The 15,695-nt window shown below is 42.5% G+C and overlaps 1 protein-coding gene across 2 annotated transcripts in view; it reads right to left on the reverse strand.

Moving 5' to 3' along the window:
- Positions 1-10,720: 10,720 nt before the first annotated feature.
- Positions 10,721-15,695, reverse strand: part of SLC25A44 (solute carrier family 25 member 44) — a 64,068-nt gene continuing 59,093 nt past the window's right edge. For both annotated transcript variants that reach the window (XM_078670656.1, XM_078670657.1), the window contains exon 4: positions 10,721-15,655. In XM_078670656.1, coding sequence (XP_078526782.1) covers positions 15,464-15,655 — 192 coding nt within the window. In that variant the 3' untranslated portion in view covers positions 10,721-15,463. The remainder of the gene's footprint in view (positions 15,656-15,695) is intronic.

Raw genomic sequence — 15,695 nt, forward strand, 5'->3', positions numbered from 1 at the left:
TGCACGTTCAGTGCCAGGCTGCAGCCCACTGCCCCCAGCTGTGTGCACTTTCAGTGCTACCCGCAGCCCTCTGCCCCCAGCAAACTGCACCCTCAGTGCCAGCCTGCAGCCCTCCTTCCCCAGTGGTGTGCACGTGCCATGCCGTGACAGCCCGCAGCCCTCTGCCCCCTCTACTCCAGTGGTGTGCACGCTCCGTGCTGCCCGCAGTCCTTTGACTCCTCAGTGGTAGCCTGCAGCCTCTGCCCCCCGCAGGGTGCATGCTCAGTGGCAGCCTGTAGCCTCTGCCCCCCCCGCGGTGCACGCTTAGTCGCAGGCCTCTGCTGCCCTCCCCCGCCCCAGAGGTGTGCATGCTCACTCAAGTCCGCAGCCCTCTGTCCCTTCCTCCCCCCCAGTGGTGTGCACGTTCAGTGCAACCCGGAGCCTCTTCTCCCACCCCCACCCAGTTGTGTGCACGCACCTGTGAACCCGCCTCACACCCCCCCTCTCCCCAGCAGTGCGCTGGTGTGCACACAGCCTTCTGCCCCCCTCCTCATCCCAGTGGTGTGCATCCTCATAGGCAGACCGAAGGCCTCCCCCCCCCCCCCCCGTGGTGTGCACGTTCAGTGCAGCCAGGAGCCCCTGACCCCTACCCCGCCCCAGTGGTGTGCACGCAGAGTGTCAGCCGGCAGCCTCCACCTTCTGGCAGTCGCAGACTATAGCGCATGGTGCGCGCGCTTCCTGGAGCAGCCTCTCTCTTGCTGCGCTCTCTAGGGCGTACACCCCGCCTTCCCAGACTATAATGTAAGGTTGGGCCTTGGGTCTAACAGGGTTTGTCCTGGAAGTTTGCCCTTCCAGTACGCACTACTAGACTACCTGCTTTATATTATAGCACCTATGCAAAGTTAAACAAGCATTTGCAATGCAATAGGTCTCGCAGTGACGCGGGTTTAAGCTATTGGCATTGTAAATTACAATGCCTTTTATTTATGTTTTTAAAAAGAAAAATAAAAGGCATTGTTATTTGCAATGCCAATAGCTCAAACTCACGTCAATGCGAGACCTATTGCATTGTAAATGCTTGTTATTTATGTTTGAACTTTGAGCTTTTGTATAGCATTGCACATAATGTGTGTTTTTTGCAGATTAAAAACAGATTCATGGCAGTTATCCAGCCAATAAATATTCATTAACTGTAAGAGCTTTGTAGCTGGATGTGTGCCAGGTTGAGGTAATATTTGCTTACATAATCACAAAATAAGGTAAGGCATGGTAAAAGTGAATAAAATGGCTTAGATTGGCAGGTGTACCCACCCCAGCACTCTAACACTATTCCTAGGACGGTATGTGTAAAGTTAATTCTGCACCTGAGATCAACCAAGTATGCTGCACATTTTATTCCCACGACACTGAAGTGAATTTCAAGGGGTGAAATGTTAGACATTGCTCAAAACGATGAACATTCCTTCAGACGATCTAAATGTTGTGATAATATATGGATGAATTGTAGCAGAAGTGAATTTCTTTTAATTACATGTCAATGCGTTTTTGGTGCCGGGTTAACCGCTGTGCTGTTTATCATTTTAATATAATTGTAGTTATCACCGAGCTCACTGGAACTATGTCTTCTACAGTGGAAGTATGAAAATATGGCTTAACCTGGTCGGGGGCCTAACTAGTGGCACCCATGCCACAGCAGCGCGCACGAAAGCCACTGCGCTATCTATGATACGTGCTTTGTGAGTTGGATTTGTTCGGCAGCGTGTGCCAGAAACACTTTTCCTTACTCTGGATATTTTAGTCAGTTTAAGATTTTATGGAGCCAGTTAGCAAAAGCTTTGAAGTCGGCTCTCCAGAAGATGGCACTGAATCCTGGTCTCATAGACTCCTGCATCTGATTGCTCTGAAGATGAAGGAAATAGCATTTGTTTTAGAGTAAGTTTCTCTGGAGGATCTTACCACTGAGAGAACTTTAACATCTTTAGCCAAAGCTAGGCCTGATATGCGAGTTCACAAAAGACAGACCCCAATCTAATCTCTGGATATTAGGAATGCTATGAGGCTTATCCTGTACAATTGCATCAATGTAAACCGCTCCATCTATCACCCTATAATCCTATTCCAGGTGCTGTCAGCTATTACAGCTGAAGCAGCAGAGGGCCAGAGATGAAATGATTTGCTCAGGACACAGGGTGTTCAAGGCAGTCAAATGGAGTGTAGAGCCCTTGTTTCCAGGTTCTACAATCATAAACATACACACTCTGCCAGATGTTTTTGGTGACAGTAATGTATTGCTAAAAAGCGACTTGGGGTCCTAGGCTGTGATCAGAAACTGAACCCTTCCTTGTACCGGGTACCTGGAAAACCCTTTCAGTATAGTTATAACCTTGCATAGGCAGCCAGCAAAAAATTGCTCTGGTCCAGTGAAGGACTCAATGACGGGACTCGAGGAATACAAGACTTCCCAATACATAATGGGAAAAAACATGTCATTCAATTGGAGGTCGCATAACAATCCTCACTGAAATCCTCCCTTGTATTAAATTGACTAAATACACTCTAAAGTCTCTTGAGTTGGTTTATAAAAGAAGTGTACATTGTTTTACAATAGCTAGCACCACTTCATAAACAATATACCTAATTTCAAGTGCTCGTACGGTGTGTGATTGCGCGTGTGCAAACATACTAAAACTCAATTGCTATCTTAATTGGCCCTCGACTGGCTTCAGAATCTCACAACACATTTCTGTTGAGCATTCAAAAGAGGTCCTTCTATTGCTCTCCAACAATAGACGGAACATATGAAATAGCTTGTACTACATAATCATGACCTCAGTGAGGCACTACCGCGTGATTGAGCCATATTTCTGAAGTCCCAGGGTGAAGCAGCAGTATTTCAAGTGTTCAAGATTCTGTAAGTGCAACAGAATAACAATGGGATCCCTTGTGAGAGGTCTCATTATTAGATCTACCACTGGTCACACAATTCACATGTTCTAGGATTTCTTCGAGTAGGAGCAGCGTTTGTAATCATGAGGATTTACCTCGTATATTCACTTGAGTATTTCTTGGCTTAGAAGAATTTACTTCAAAGGAGGCAGTGTATTATGCACAACTACTTCCTTCAGTGGGGTTGCTTGAGCAGTCCTCAAGATTTCTCTGGAAGTCAGGACTATGTGTAATTGAGCATTTCCGCGAGTCACCACGTTTTGTACTTGAGGGTTCTTGCTCAGGGACTCAGTTTACATGCAGAATTTGTGAGGAAGGAAATGACACTGTAGATCTACTTGAGAATCTAAAGGAAACACCTGCTGTTATGTGCACTCTTGCCACAGCTTATGCAGCCGACCTATCTTACTCAGTCTATAGCCCAAAAGCAAACTGCCTCTCCATGACATTTACAAATGATTAGATCTTCTCTGTCTTCTTGCCTGGTTTCTTTCTTTCAAGAGCTCTATAGCTGTGCCCTTCTTGAAGAAGCTTCTGACTGACTCCCCAAGGGTATTCACATTTGTTTGGCATGCTTCGTCAATGGGCAGCTACAACACCTCCTGTACCATCGGTGGGTATTGGCGAAGGTAAACATCTGACTGTTACAGCGGCATCATACCCTTGATGAATGTGAGACTATAGGACAATGCTCCTGGGTCTCCCTGGGTTGGGAGAATTAGACCCAATTCCGGGAGAAAACCCCAAGGAACCCCATCAGAAACGAGTATCATTACATTTTTGTGACAAATAACAAGGTGTGTTTCTCAACAGCACTAGCTTGGACATGTTTTCTGATGTAAATTACGCTGAGAGTATAGGGATCTCTAGTCCTAATGATGGCCGACGACCCTTAAGAGTGGAAGGAGTATGGCCGAAACATTTGGCATCTAGATGGTAGGGTAATAATGGCCTAATGACCATCTTAAACTGCTTGTAATCTTTCCAAAAGGAACCCTATAATGAATCAAATAGACTTGGTATTGATTTTAGGCAGTTTCATTCATTTACCAGATTCCTTAAATCTCTACTCTAGCCCCATATTGTACACCCCCATGGTACAGAAGATGTTGTAGCTGCCCAGTGTTGAAGCATGACACCATAATGTGGGTGAGGGCTGTTCTAAACAAGCATTGAAAATGCAATAGGTCTCGCCTTTGATTAAGTTAAAGCCATTTACTTTCCTAATGGTATTGTATTCTAGCTTTGCATTATTTAGTGTATATTTGGGATACGTTGTAGTTGTATGTAGTTAGAATTGTTTTGTTAGCTGTATAGTAATTTAAAGCATAGCATTAGTGGGAAAAGAGCAGTGTTTCAGATTTGGGATGTGAATGAATAGAAGAATAGTATGTGTGTTATTTTCATATAGTGAGGATTACAACAGCATAAGGCAGACGAAAGGGGCGAGGGGAGAGCAAATATATGCACATATCACAAATATACACTAAATAATGCAAAGCGAGAATACAATACCATTAGCAAAGAAAATGGCTTTAACTTAAAGGCGAGACCTGTTGCATTTTCAATGCTTGTTATCATTGGAGTGAAGCCTGCTTTAGGTAGAAAGTAGCACTATTCAGCTGCTTGTCCAGCAATGGTAGGAATGTCTGCAGACACTACCGTCAGACTCCTCATTTTGTGTATAGGGTAACTAAGTAGATTTAATCCTTTCACTCTCACGGTGTTTGTAAACCTCTATTTTGGAGTGTTTACAAAAAAAAACCTTTGCAATTAGGGGTCTAAACAAGTGCAACTTTGGTCTGTTTGTGCACGGATACAAACTAATTTTCAGCACAATCATAGCTGTGTATTGGTGCAACTCCACATCAACATCTCATTGCAAAGGAAACTTCTAATTAATAAGCAACATAAATCCTGGTACGCTGACCATGGAACTGTTGCCCTGTAGGTTGTCAATGCCAAGTGTCTGTGGACCTTTCTATGGAATCTAATCTTCACAATTAAGCAAAATTAGAATTGACCTCAAACATGTGGCAGAATCCTACATATCAAACTCGGGATTATTTAGATATTATAAAAACGATATATTTGTTAATCTGCACCATCTCCCTTGCCTAGAATGGCTGGATGGTAGAACGTGCTGAACATGACATTTGTCTAATTTTTGTTCCCCCAAAGCAGCAATCACTCTAGTCTTCCTCGCTGAGGAACATATCTGAATCAAAGTTTGGCACCCAGCTTTGTTCCTTTTAGTTTCTTAAGTGTGTGGGATGCTCATTATGTATGGCTGTTCTATGGATTCAAGGTGCACATGGGCGATGCAGGGGGTAGAGTTACCTAAAAAAAAAGATACCTTGCAGTTATGGGTGGGCCTTTTGCATGTGACCACAATTGTGATCAAGACTACATTGAAACTATTTGGTTCTCATGGTCAATGGTTTGGCCTGCTCCTGGCTGTTACAATAGACTCACTCACACGGGTGGTACTGTTTTCTTTATTGGTTGACGTTTAGGAACATTTAATGGTGAGAGTTGTGTTGTCCCCACAGATTCTGCATTTTCCTCAAAGAAATGTTCTGGTTTTTAACCACTGTTTGACCTGTGCAGGGTATTCAGGGTCTCCTGCAGGTGATTATTGTTCTAAAATGTCTGGATGTAATAGGGTTCCATAAGTGCCGGATGACCACAGGACCAGAAACCACAGTGACCTAAATCCTAAAAATTAAACAAATTCCAAGCTTAATTCTTGCGCTTTCCATGGTGGCAGTCCTGGATCTAGCCTGTCCAAGGCACGGAACAGAGTGTCTGTGCAAAAGAATTGAGTCGCACAGTTTGGATCTATTTCTTCGTAGGCTAAAAAACATCAAAACCGGACTTGGCTCTGTGCTTGGGTGAGATACATAATACCTTTCTTTCGCAATGCTTCTCAGGATACAGAAGCGTTGTGAAACCAGGGTGACGTAAGAAATGTAATCAGGAAGTGGGGAATGAAAGTGGAGGGACAAGAACAATCCTAGCCCTTCCTGTTTCAATCCCCACTTCATGGTTCAATTATGCTGTTGTTGGGATGGAAGGGCCTGGTTAGGCCTCCTGTCCTCAATCTCCGGTCCCACAACATAAAATGTATCAGCTGGTAAGCATGAATAGGGAAATGGTAGGGTTCAGAAAAGGGGGTGGTGATGAACAGAGTGTCTGAATTAAGCAGACCACTCTTACCCAGTCCAAGGATCAGGGCTTGATCCATCACCGTTATTTAGCTCACTGCCCCATCCCAGCTCAGAACCTGGCTATATGCAAATTAGTCTGTCCCTGGCCCAGTGCATCATGGGAACAGGGCAGACCAAACTACCAAGCCAATTCTTCACCAGAAAGGAGACAAGCTACCGGGGACCGGTTTCTGGCATTTCAGCCTCGTCGGCCCGGCTTGCTTGAATCCTGATGGAGCAGTGAGCAAGGGACTCATGTCTGAGTATACCCTGCCACACCTATAGTGGCCAAAAACGATTCAGAAAAGGGGGTGGTGATGAACAGAGTGTCTGAATTAAGCAGACCACTCTTACCCAGTCCAAGGATCAGGGCTTGATCCATCACCATTATTTAGCTCACTGCCCCATCCCAGCTCAGAACCTGGCTATATGCAAATTAGTCTGTCCCTGGCCCAGTGCATCATGACCTAAATCCTAAAAATTAAACAAATTCCAAGCTTAATTCTTGCGCTTTCCATGGTGGCAGTCCTGGATCTAGCCTGTCCAAGGCACGGAACAGAGTGTCTGTGCAAAAGAATTGAGTCGCACAGTTTGGATCTATTTCTTCGTAGGCTAAAAAACATCAAAACCGGGCTTGGCTCTGTGCTTGGGTGAGATACATAATACCTTTCTTTCGCAATGCTTCTCAGGATAGAGAAGCGTTGTGAAACCAGGGTGACGTAAGAAATGTAATCAGGAAGTGGGGAATGAAAGTGGAGGGACAAGAACAATCCTAGCCCTTCCTGTTTCAATCCCCACTTCATGGTTCAATTATTCTGTTGTTGGGATGGAAGGGCCTGGTTAGGCCTCCTGTCCTCTATCTCCGGTCCCACAACATAAAATGTATCAGCTGGTAGGCATGAATAGGGAAATGGTAGGGCAGTAACAGCAACACTTAATCCCTCCCATAGCCCCAACCACCAGCCAGCTTGATCATTGGATACATCTGGGAGGGGCTAGGGAATCCCACTAAAGCACATCTGATATGTGTGTGTGGCATCACTGGTGATCTCACATGCATATTAATGTGCCTGGCGAGGTAGAATTACTTCATGGGACAAGAATGCATCCTAAAGTTCGTCTCGAGAGTGTGTGATATTACAAATGAATGAACCAGAATAAAGTTCATCAGGATTATACATGACGAAGTATCTGCAACTTTACATATGTTGCGGGAATGCTATTGGTGGTCGCGGATGCAAAAGCCAAAAAGCAGTACGAACTACAGTGTACAAGCTGTCAATTAACAAAACTGTCAATAACAAAACCTCCACAAATACATTTGATCAAAGTCATTATATAAGAAGGGGGACCGTGTAAACCCGGGTAATTATGGTCCTATCAGCTTGATAGATACAATCCAAAAAATTATTGCAAGGATGGTCCTGGCTCGAATGCAGAGCTGGATGGAGCTTGAAGGAATTTTATCTCCCCTCCAAGCTGGGTTCAGATCATGCACCAGCACCATTGACAGGTCCTTAGGTTCAAACTTATTTACTGGAAAATTGTCAGCCTTGGCGGTGGTACCCTGTTCGCCGCATTTGTTGACCTTAGGTCAGCATTTGACCTTGTCCCATGGGCCAAATTGTGGGCGGTCCTAGATAGTATGGGGATGCCCCCAGAACTTCTCAATATTGTAAAAAGTCTCCATGAGGCGAATTTCGCTCAAGTACGATGGGGTAGGCAGGGGCAGGTCACAAGCAGATTACCAGTATCAAGGGGTGTTTCTGTTATACATTAATAGGGTTGTGCAGTATTTTTTAAACTCTCAAACGGATGCCCCCTCCCTGGGTGGGATCAAATATCCGCTATTAATGTTTGCGGATGATACGCTTTTATTGTCTCAGACACAGAAGGGTCTGCAGGCCGCCCTAGATAAGTTCAATGAATTTTGTAATGATTATAACCTACAGGTTAATGTCTCAAAGACCAAGTTCATGGTATTAAACAGGGGTAGACCTGTTGCGGGCCATGTTACAATGAATAACTTAAAACTAGATCAGACTAATATAATGACATACTTGGGTATCGTACTAGAGAGTAAAATGAGTTGGAAGCTGCAAATCGACACTCTAACTCTCAAGTTAGCCCAACTAACAGGGTGTCTGATAAAAGAACAAAGAATGTCTCAGACCAAAAGGATAGGTCCAGCAATGAAAATATACAACTCCAGGATAGGTTCAGCGATCCTGTACGGTGCGGACCTATGGGGTTTCGCTGACCTTTCCTCTTTGGTAAAGACCCAAAACAAATTTTTAAGAAATTTTATAGGCCTCCCCAGTTCAAGTCCCATGAAACCGCTATTAATGGACCTTGGGTGTCACGCCATTGACGATATTGCCCGTTTCAAACCATTAGCTCTATGGGGGAGGTTATGGTGTACCCCAGAATTGGCTATGTACGCAAAGGCGGTGCTGGATGTACGTTGCATTATGGGCTCGGGAAATCTCCCATGGTTTAAACAGATTAGACTGCTCCTGGAGGCTATGGGATTGGGAAATTTGTGGTCTGACCCTGCTAACAGCCCCTTTCCACCAAAAAAGCTATTCAAACAACAGTACTGGACCATGATTAGCCAGAAACATTTCAGTCAAATCTCGTCCACCTCACTATCCGGGATGTTTCTGGAACTAAAAAATGACCCTCTATTGGAAGAATATTGGGATACTATCACAAGGTCCAGTGATAGGAAATTATACCATCAGTTTAGGGTTGGCTGCCTACCCATCCGTTTATTCACCAAAAACTGGCGGGGACAGGTTGGTGATTCCTGTAGATGGTGTATGGATCGCAGGGAATCGATAGGCCACATATTCTTTGAGTGTCTGGCCTATGTGGCCCCACGGGTCAAATGGTTAAAACCGATATATCGGAACATGGGCACAAGGGTGGGATCCGAAGCCTTAAGGGTCCTAAGATACGACACTAGTGAACCCATTGTTATTGCCGTAGCAAAATTCTTAGGATGGGTATGGATCATTAGGGCCAGGCCAGAATTAGCATCTTACCTATAGCTTTTTCTAAAGTTTTTATCCTGTACACATTGTATATTGTATTTTAAATCATGTTTTATCATCGTTTATCTTAATTGTCAAGTGTCTTTTTTTAGCTCATGAAAATTGTCCTTTTTAACTATATTTATGAACTACTGTTTGTTTTTCCTGTGGTTGTTCTCTTAGCATAAATTGTCTTTTATGATGAATTGAATCGAAATAAAGACATTTGAAATTTGAATTTGATCAAAGTAGCACTACCATGTATATCATTCAAACCGGTCTGTTCCAGTCAATAAATAAACATACATATATTCTGTTAAAGATTCTAGTAGTCACTTTATGTGGATGTGCCCCCTACACCAACCTTTGGCTTGCACAGTTACAAAAGACTTGTGGGTAGTAATGAAGGTTAGAGCGCATACCTTCTAGCAGGACAATCAGTATGTTTTTTATCCAAACTATTGGTAGAGGCACATGAGAAAGTGGGATTACACCTCTAATCCTTTCAAACCAAACATTAATGGAGTGGTAGAGAAGAGCAATTGCATGCTTAAGTAAGCATTGATTTCTATGGTCTTAGGTAATGGTGAACTGTGGCAAAATAACTTGTATAGCACATAGATATGTGCACAAACATGTACTTGCTAGAGCTTCCTGGGGGGAAAATACTCCTGATCAAACACATTGATCTTTTATCGAATTTATAACCAACTAAGTGTGTTTGGAGTACAAGCTAAGCAACAGGTTGGTATCTGAATTGAAAGTGTGAGGGGACTTTGGAACCCTCTATAGATCCTGTGCCAGTGATACCATGAGAGCGCACAAGAACTGTGGCAACTGCCTTGCTCCCTGGAAGAAAAAGAAGAGGCAGGTATCAGTAAAAGCATACCACTTGGCCCACTCCATACAGTCGAACAGTGGTACAGGCATGTATTTTTCATCTCATACTAGATGCCACTGTATACCTGTGGTGTACTGGTGACTGCCATTAAAAACAAGAAGACCACAAACCTCCTTGGAGATCTGAAATCCCACGCCTCTCCAGAGAATGTAGAGCCCGGTCTGAATAAAAACAACCTTGGAGAGCTGATCTGCTACAATACATTTTCAAACTGCTTTCCCCCCCCTCCCTCAAGTATCTATTGCTGCAAGGCTGGTGTACTCCCACGATCATGCCTTGCCAGCATGAAAAGCACCTTTAAAATGTTGTTTTGAATAAGACTTGTACTTCTATAATCAGAATTATTTATATGTCTTGTGTGTTTCTTTCTAAACACGATCTGTTCATTGAAGTTCCTATATCAGTAAATATAACTTTTTTGTATTCATTGGGGAGGTGGGGAGGGGCGAAGCAATTCCATTCTTTGAGCATAGGAAATAAGCATTAGAAAATGGGTTGACCCTTGGTTTCCTACATGATAATATTATAGAGATTTTATATTTCTAAATGACACTATTCAACAACATGCTTTCGTTTTTTCAAATGTTGGACAACAGATGCTTCTCTCGGTACTAGAATTCCTCACTTTTAAATGGGGTAGATCACTGGGAAACGAAGAAATGAATGCTTTAATTGCAAATGGCACTTGTTAGATCTGACAGACAAATCCAAGGATACATACATTTCGAACCTGCTTTAAAATGAATGCCATAAAAGATGCGCAGGTCTCTATGATATTAAATATACTCCAGTTTTGGTAGGGTTAAATTATAAACAACATAGATCACATTTGTTTCAGAAATGGCACAGATATCATCCTTTAGCTGTATTCGCACAATATTTAGAATCATTTGATGAAAATATGAATATAAGAGATAATCTTACATGGTTGAAATGTAGGGAGCGGTCTAGAAGAGATGTAATCACATTTGCACTGCCTGCATTAAAGACACAACACTGTAAAAAGCCCACTTAAAATAATAGATGTTGACCCTAGAAGATTCTAAAGGAAACTCTTGATGGTTAAAAGACAGAACTGGTGCAATACTGAGCAATGTTTGCTGTACAATCTACGTTGTAGATGTTAAAGTATCACATGGAATGTCACACAATATATGAATTGATAAACCAAAGTTTAACCTTACGGTTTAAATACTTAACAGTATTAGGCAAGAGGGATTTTCGAAATGAATTTATGGAACAAGGATTAGAATTGCCCCAATTCACATTAGCATAATCTGGTTTATTCCTAGGATTATTTTCATCATAAAAAATATGCCATGATTTGAAATTTGTTCATTATTATGTGTATATATATATATATATATACCCCCCCCCCAATTGGCAAACACCATGTTTAGTACATTGTGTGTTTGAAGAACAGTCAGTTTAATCCGGTACAGCAGAGTATATGAAATCATTGAGCACTAATGTAGAAATAGATCACTTTGTATCCTGAATGCACAAATGCTTATTAATTGAGCCACCTAAACAGTAGTCCATAACAAACATTTTACATTAATGAAGAATGGTAGCTATCTAGTCAGCTTTACAAAAACATGCTGTCTTTTAGAGGTCGTATTAGTTACACTGTTACTGTAAGTAATTAAGTGTTGTGGATGTGTTTTACCCTAACCACCACCAGAGGCAAGTATGTAACTTTAATGAGCTAACACGAACACGTTCTCCAATGCAAATCCTGATCAATTCGCCAGTGTAGCTTCACTGTCATTCAGGTAGGACATAGCATTGAAAGAAGTAAGTGCCTACTGTGCACTCAAGTGTCACCTAGTGCTACACTTAACCAAGCTTTCACTAATGGATTATCAGCTATTGTTTGCTGAAACAAAACAAGTTTACATTGTACCAATGCAACATGACCAGTTTCACATCTAAAGTGAGCCAGTGATTGTTTATTGGGTACATTCAAATACATTTTAGGGTCCGCTTCACAGACAGTAAGATGGCATGCATCTCTCCCCTCCCCTTTCAAGATTTGGCTCCAATAGTCCTAAATGGTGGAATAATACTAATGGTTCTACCAACGAAAGAAAAACACTTTGTTTTTAAACCTAGTAGACTGAAGATGTGCTTGTGTGTGCATCTGAAGCAATAGTGTGTAGATAACGAAGGTATTGATACAATCGGTCAACATAATATAAAGATTGATGCATGCATTAGCGTTTGTTAAGCGTAGTAGTTTCAGGAACAGGAAAATGAAAATCTGCATTAGGACATAATTCAGTGCGTGTCAAGTGATTCACTAAAGTTGAACACCAAGTGAAAATGTTTGGTCTGAAGCACTGGGCAATAGATCGGAGACATAAAGGGTTACAGCAATTCCTTAAGCTACTGCTACATTCAAACAAGCCACAACCTAAAGATAGTGATTAAAAATGAAAACGTGCATACGAGATGGAGGCATAAGATTATCTAATGTAATAATCTTTCATAAGCTCCGGAAGAGGTGTGTGATATTATTTTCCAAAATGCTTTGGCAATGTTACACATGGTAATGCCAGGGTGTATGGGTTTGCCCACTTGAATGAGCGAACTTGCTATAGTGCAGAATTTTAGAAAGAAATGTGTTCCGATTTCATGTTCCTCTTGTAACTCATGCTAACCTGCCAGTTTGAGGAGTTAGGTGCTGCTCAGTAACTGATGAAAAGAGTTTCATTATAGATTGGCCTCGATATAGGCAGCAGCTCCTCATATACGAAACCAGAGAAAATACAACTTAGCTTTCAGATTTCCTTTAGCAAGAACAAAAGCATTCTTTTTACTAGTTTGTGTAGCAAAAGTAGGAGCAAGCAGTAAACCCACCCTTGCTCTATAGAACACCATGTATCGGAAAGGTATAAAAAAATACTGATATTTGTATTTAAGGTCAGACAAGGCAGGTGGATTAGTAGCATGAGGGGCACATTTGGGCTTTTCCTGACTGCAGGCCCAAATGGCATTAAGGTGCTAGTGGTTAAGGGGGGAGGGGGTGGAGACACGTCTTTTCATATATTCCTAAAGATTAGTGGATGTTATTAGCCATTAATAACTCAGATAGGACGTTTACACTAGTAGATGAATGGGTGAAGTAGCATGTTTATAATGTATCTTGCATGCAATCTAACAATATTTTCGTAGTTTCTAAACAGTTTTCTGTTTGCATTGGATTTGTAGAAGAATAGAACGTAATAATTAATATGGTTATCAAAACACTCTCCTAAGTCTTGATTCTGAGGTTCAGTGTGGCATTTCACAATATCTGGTTTAGATAAGAGACCTCAGGCAAGGTTATCTAAAGCTGAATACTCTTCACTGCAGGAGCTTAACCCGGGAGCCAGGAGTCGAAAAACCCTACCAATTTCCCTTTTCTCCCAGACGCTCACTAATTATTTGTTAGGGATCCGGGAATATACCAGGTGTGACACCAATAAATGAGGGCTACCAAATCCAACCCAATCACCATCCACATTTTATGGATGATGAGGATATAACTATCCCTTACATGGCACATCCCATTGCGGGGCAGATTCTTCTGCTTTTTAGATCCAGTGGAGAAATCAAGAAAGTGTGTGCACCTCCCGCACTGTACCCCCCCCCCAAAGAAAAACACCTCACACGTGTGTAAACATGGGAGATTACATGGTTATAGGTGCTTGTAACAGATGGAGCTCATCCCACAGATAATTCAGAATCCCGACCTACAACAGTGCAAATTTAGGGCCCTCAACTGTGTTCTGAAAGGCAGGACCTATCACCCTATTCCAAGGAACACACCATGAGAAGAAAAGAGGAAATTTTGAAAGGCAGAATCCATTACCCTGATTCAAGGAGCACACAATAAAAAGGAAAGAAAAGGAGGAAGTTTAGATACTGCCATCATTCACACAATAATCTAAGATCAAGGCCTCACCTTCCACACATGGTGGGCACACCCTGTTCAATCCTACACCAATCCAATTCAAATTCCTCATCAACACCCTCAGTACTGTGGGACAGACCGCTCACTTTCCAAACCTGCTAGCAGCACATTGCCCACCTCCTACATTTGTAATCAGGAACAGTCCTCACACTAATCAAACACAGGTCCCTTACCTCCCGTGGTGAGGTTACTTAGTCTTTGGAGGAAATCTGCTCCCTGGAGAGCTTTTTCTCATAGAATTATTCCTTTCCCTCAGTGTGACAACTTTCCAATTCATGCTGTGCTGAAGACATGAATGTGATCCAGCCTTGACCACATTGCATATGTATTACAGTCATTTTTACCTGCAGTTGTAAGTGCACTGTAGTTTTCTGCTTGTACCATGCCCCAAAACAGACCTTCAGACTTGTGGAGAGATATGCAGTTCTGGGCTGAAGTACGCAGCTGTCTGTAAAAATCCTTTGAACTTTGTCCTGGTGAAGACCCAGCCAAATTTGATTCCTTTGGTCGAATCATCATATGAATTAGAGCATTAACCTGTATTTTTCTTTACATCTGATGTTGCAACAGATACATTTTACAATGCTTTTCTGAAGACGGTTGCCACCGGCCACAACTTTCTGTGTAGCACTTCTATCCTGTATGTTAACATACTCCCTCACATGAGCACTGTGCTTGCACTTGAGGACACTATTTTAATGACCCATTGATGCAAAAATGATGGTTCTATAATAGTGATCTATTTTTTTTTTAAATGCCTTTCGGTCACTTTTAATTTCATTAGCAAAATAGTTTTCCTTAATTGCGGTATTCGTGTCCTTGGTTGGTTCAGTGCTTGATTCTTCAAACGTATCAGTGTACCTGTAAATAATTCTGAACGAGCCCCCCCCCAATACTCATGCCCACTTTCCAATTAAAATTCCTAATCACCGCAGCCCTCACATGATTCAAGCCATCATTACATAAGCTTATACACAAGGGTAACAAATCAGTTTTACACACCTGAGTTTTGGGGATATACAAATAAAAAATACAAAACAAACATGGCACACAGCTTGGATGTTGAGTTAGCCGGGCTTCACTTGATTGTGCCTTCAAAGGCGAAAGAGCAGCTAGAGCTGGAACGATCAGTAGTTTGCCGGTCATCCAGAAGCTGTGCAGTGGAGATCCATACACCTCAGCAGCCAATACTTGCAATCTTTCAACAAGTCCACCATGGAGCGGAGAGTGAGAGTGAGACAGTGACACTGTATGTCCCAGTCACCATCATGTCTCTCATAAACCTGGTGTGCAGCAAGACCCTGAAGATGGCTCCATTTTTGGCAACAGTTAATCCCGCCAGAACTAGTTCACCAGAATGTGCGAAGTCTGGAGCTTTTAGAGGTTTCTGACCGATCACACACCGAAGGGTAAAAGTAGGATTTCTCAAAGACTGCTACCAGTGTCTGGAATCCACCAGCTCAGGACGAAGGCTGAGCTTCTTCAGGGTCTCGTAGCCAACCACAATGACAATGGTGGAGGGAGTGGCAGAAATTATGCGAGCAGACAGGCCCTTCGTGAGGCCCCAAGGACCTTCCTCTGCCATCAGCTGTCGGAAAGTGTATATGATGGAACTCTTACCTTCCACCTGTGGGAAGAAACAGATTACAGTAAAATGGCATACAGTG

The sequence above is a fragment of the Lissotriton helveticus genome, chromosome 12 (genome assembly GCF_964261635.1).
Source record: "Lissotriton helveticus chromosome 12, aLisHel1.1, whole genome shotgun sequence".
NCBI lineage: Eukaryota > Metazoa > Chordata > Amphibia > Caudata > Salamandridae > Lissotriton > Lissotriton helveticus.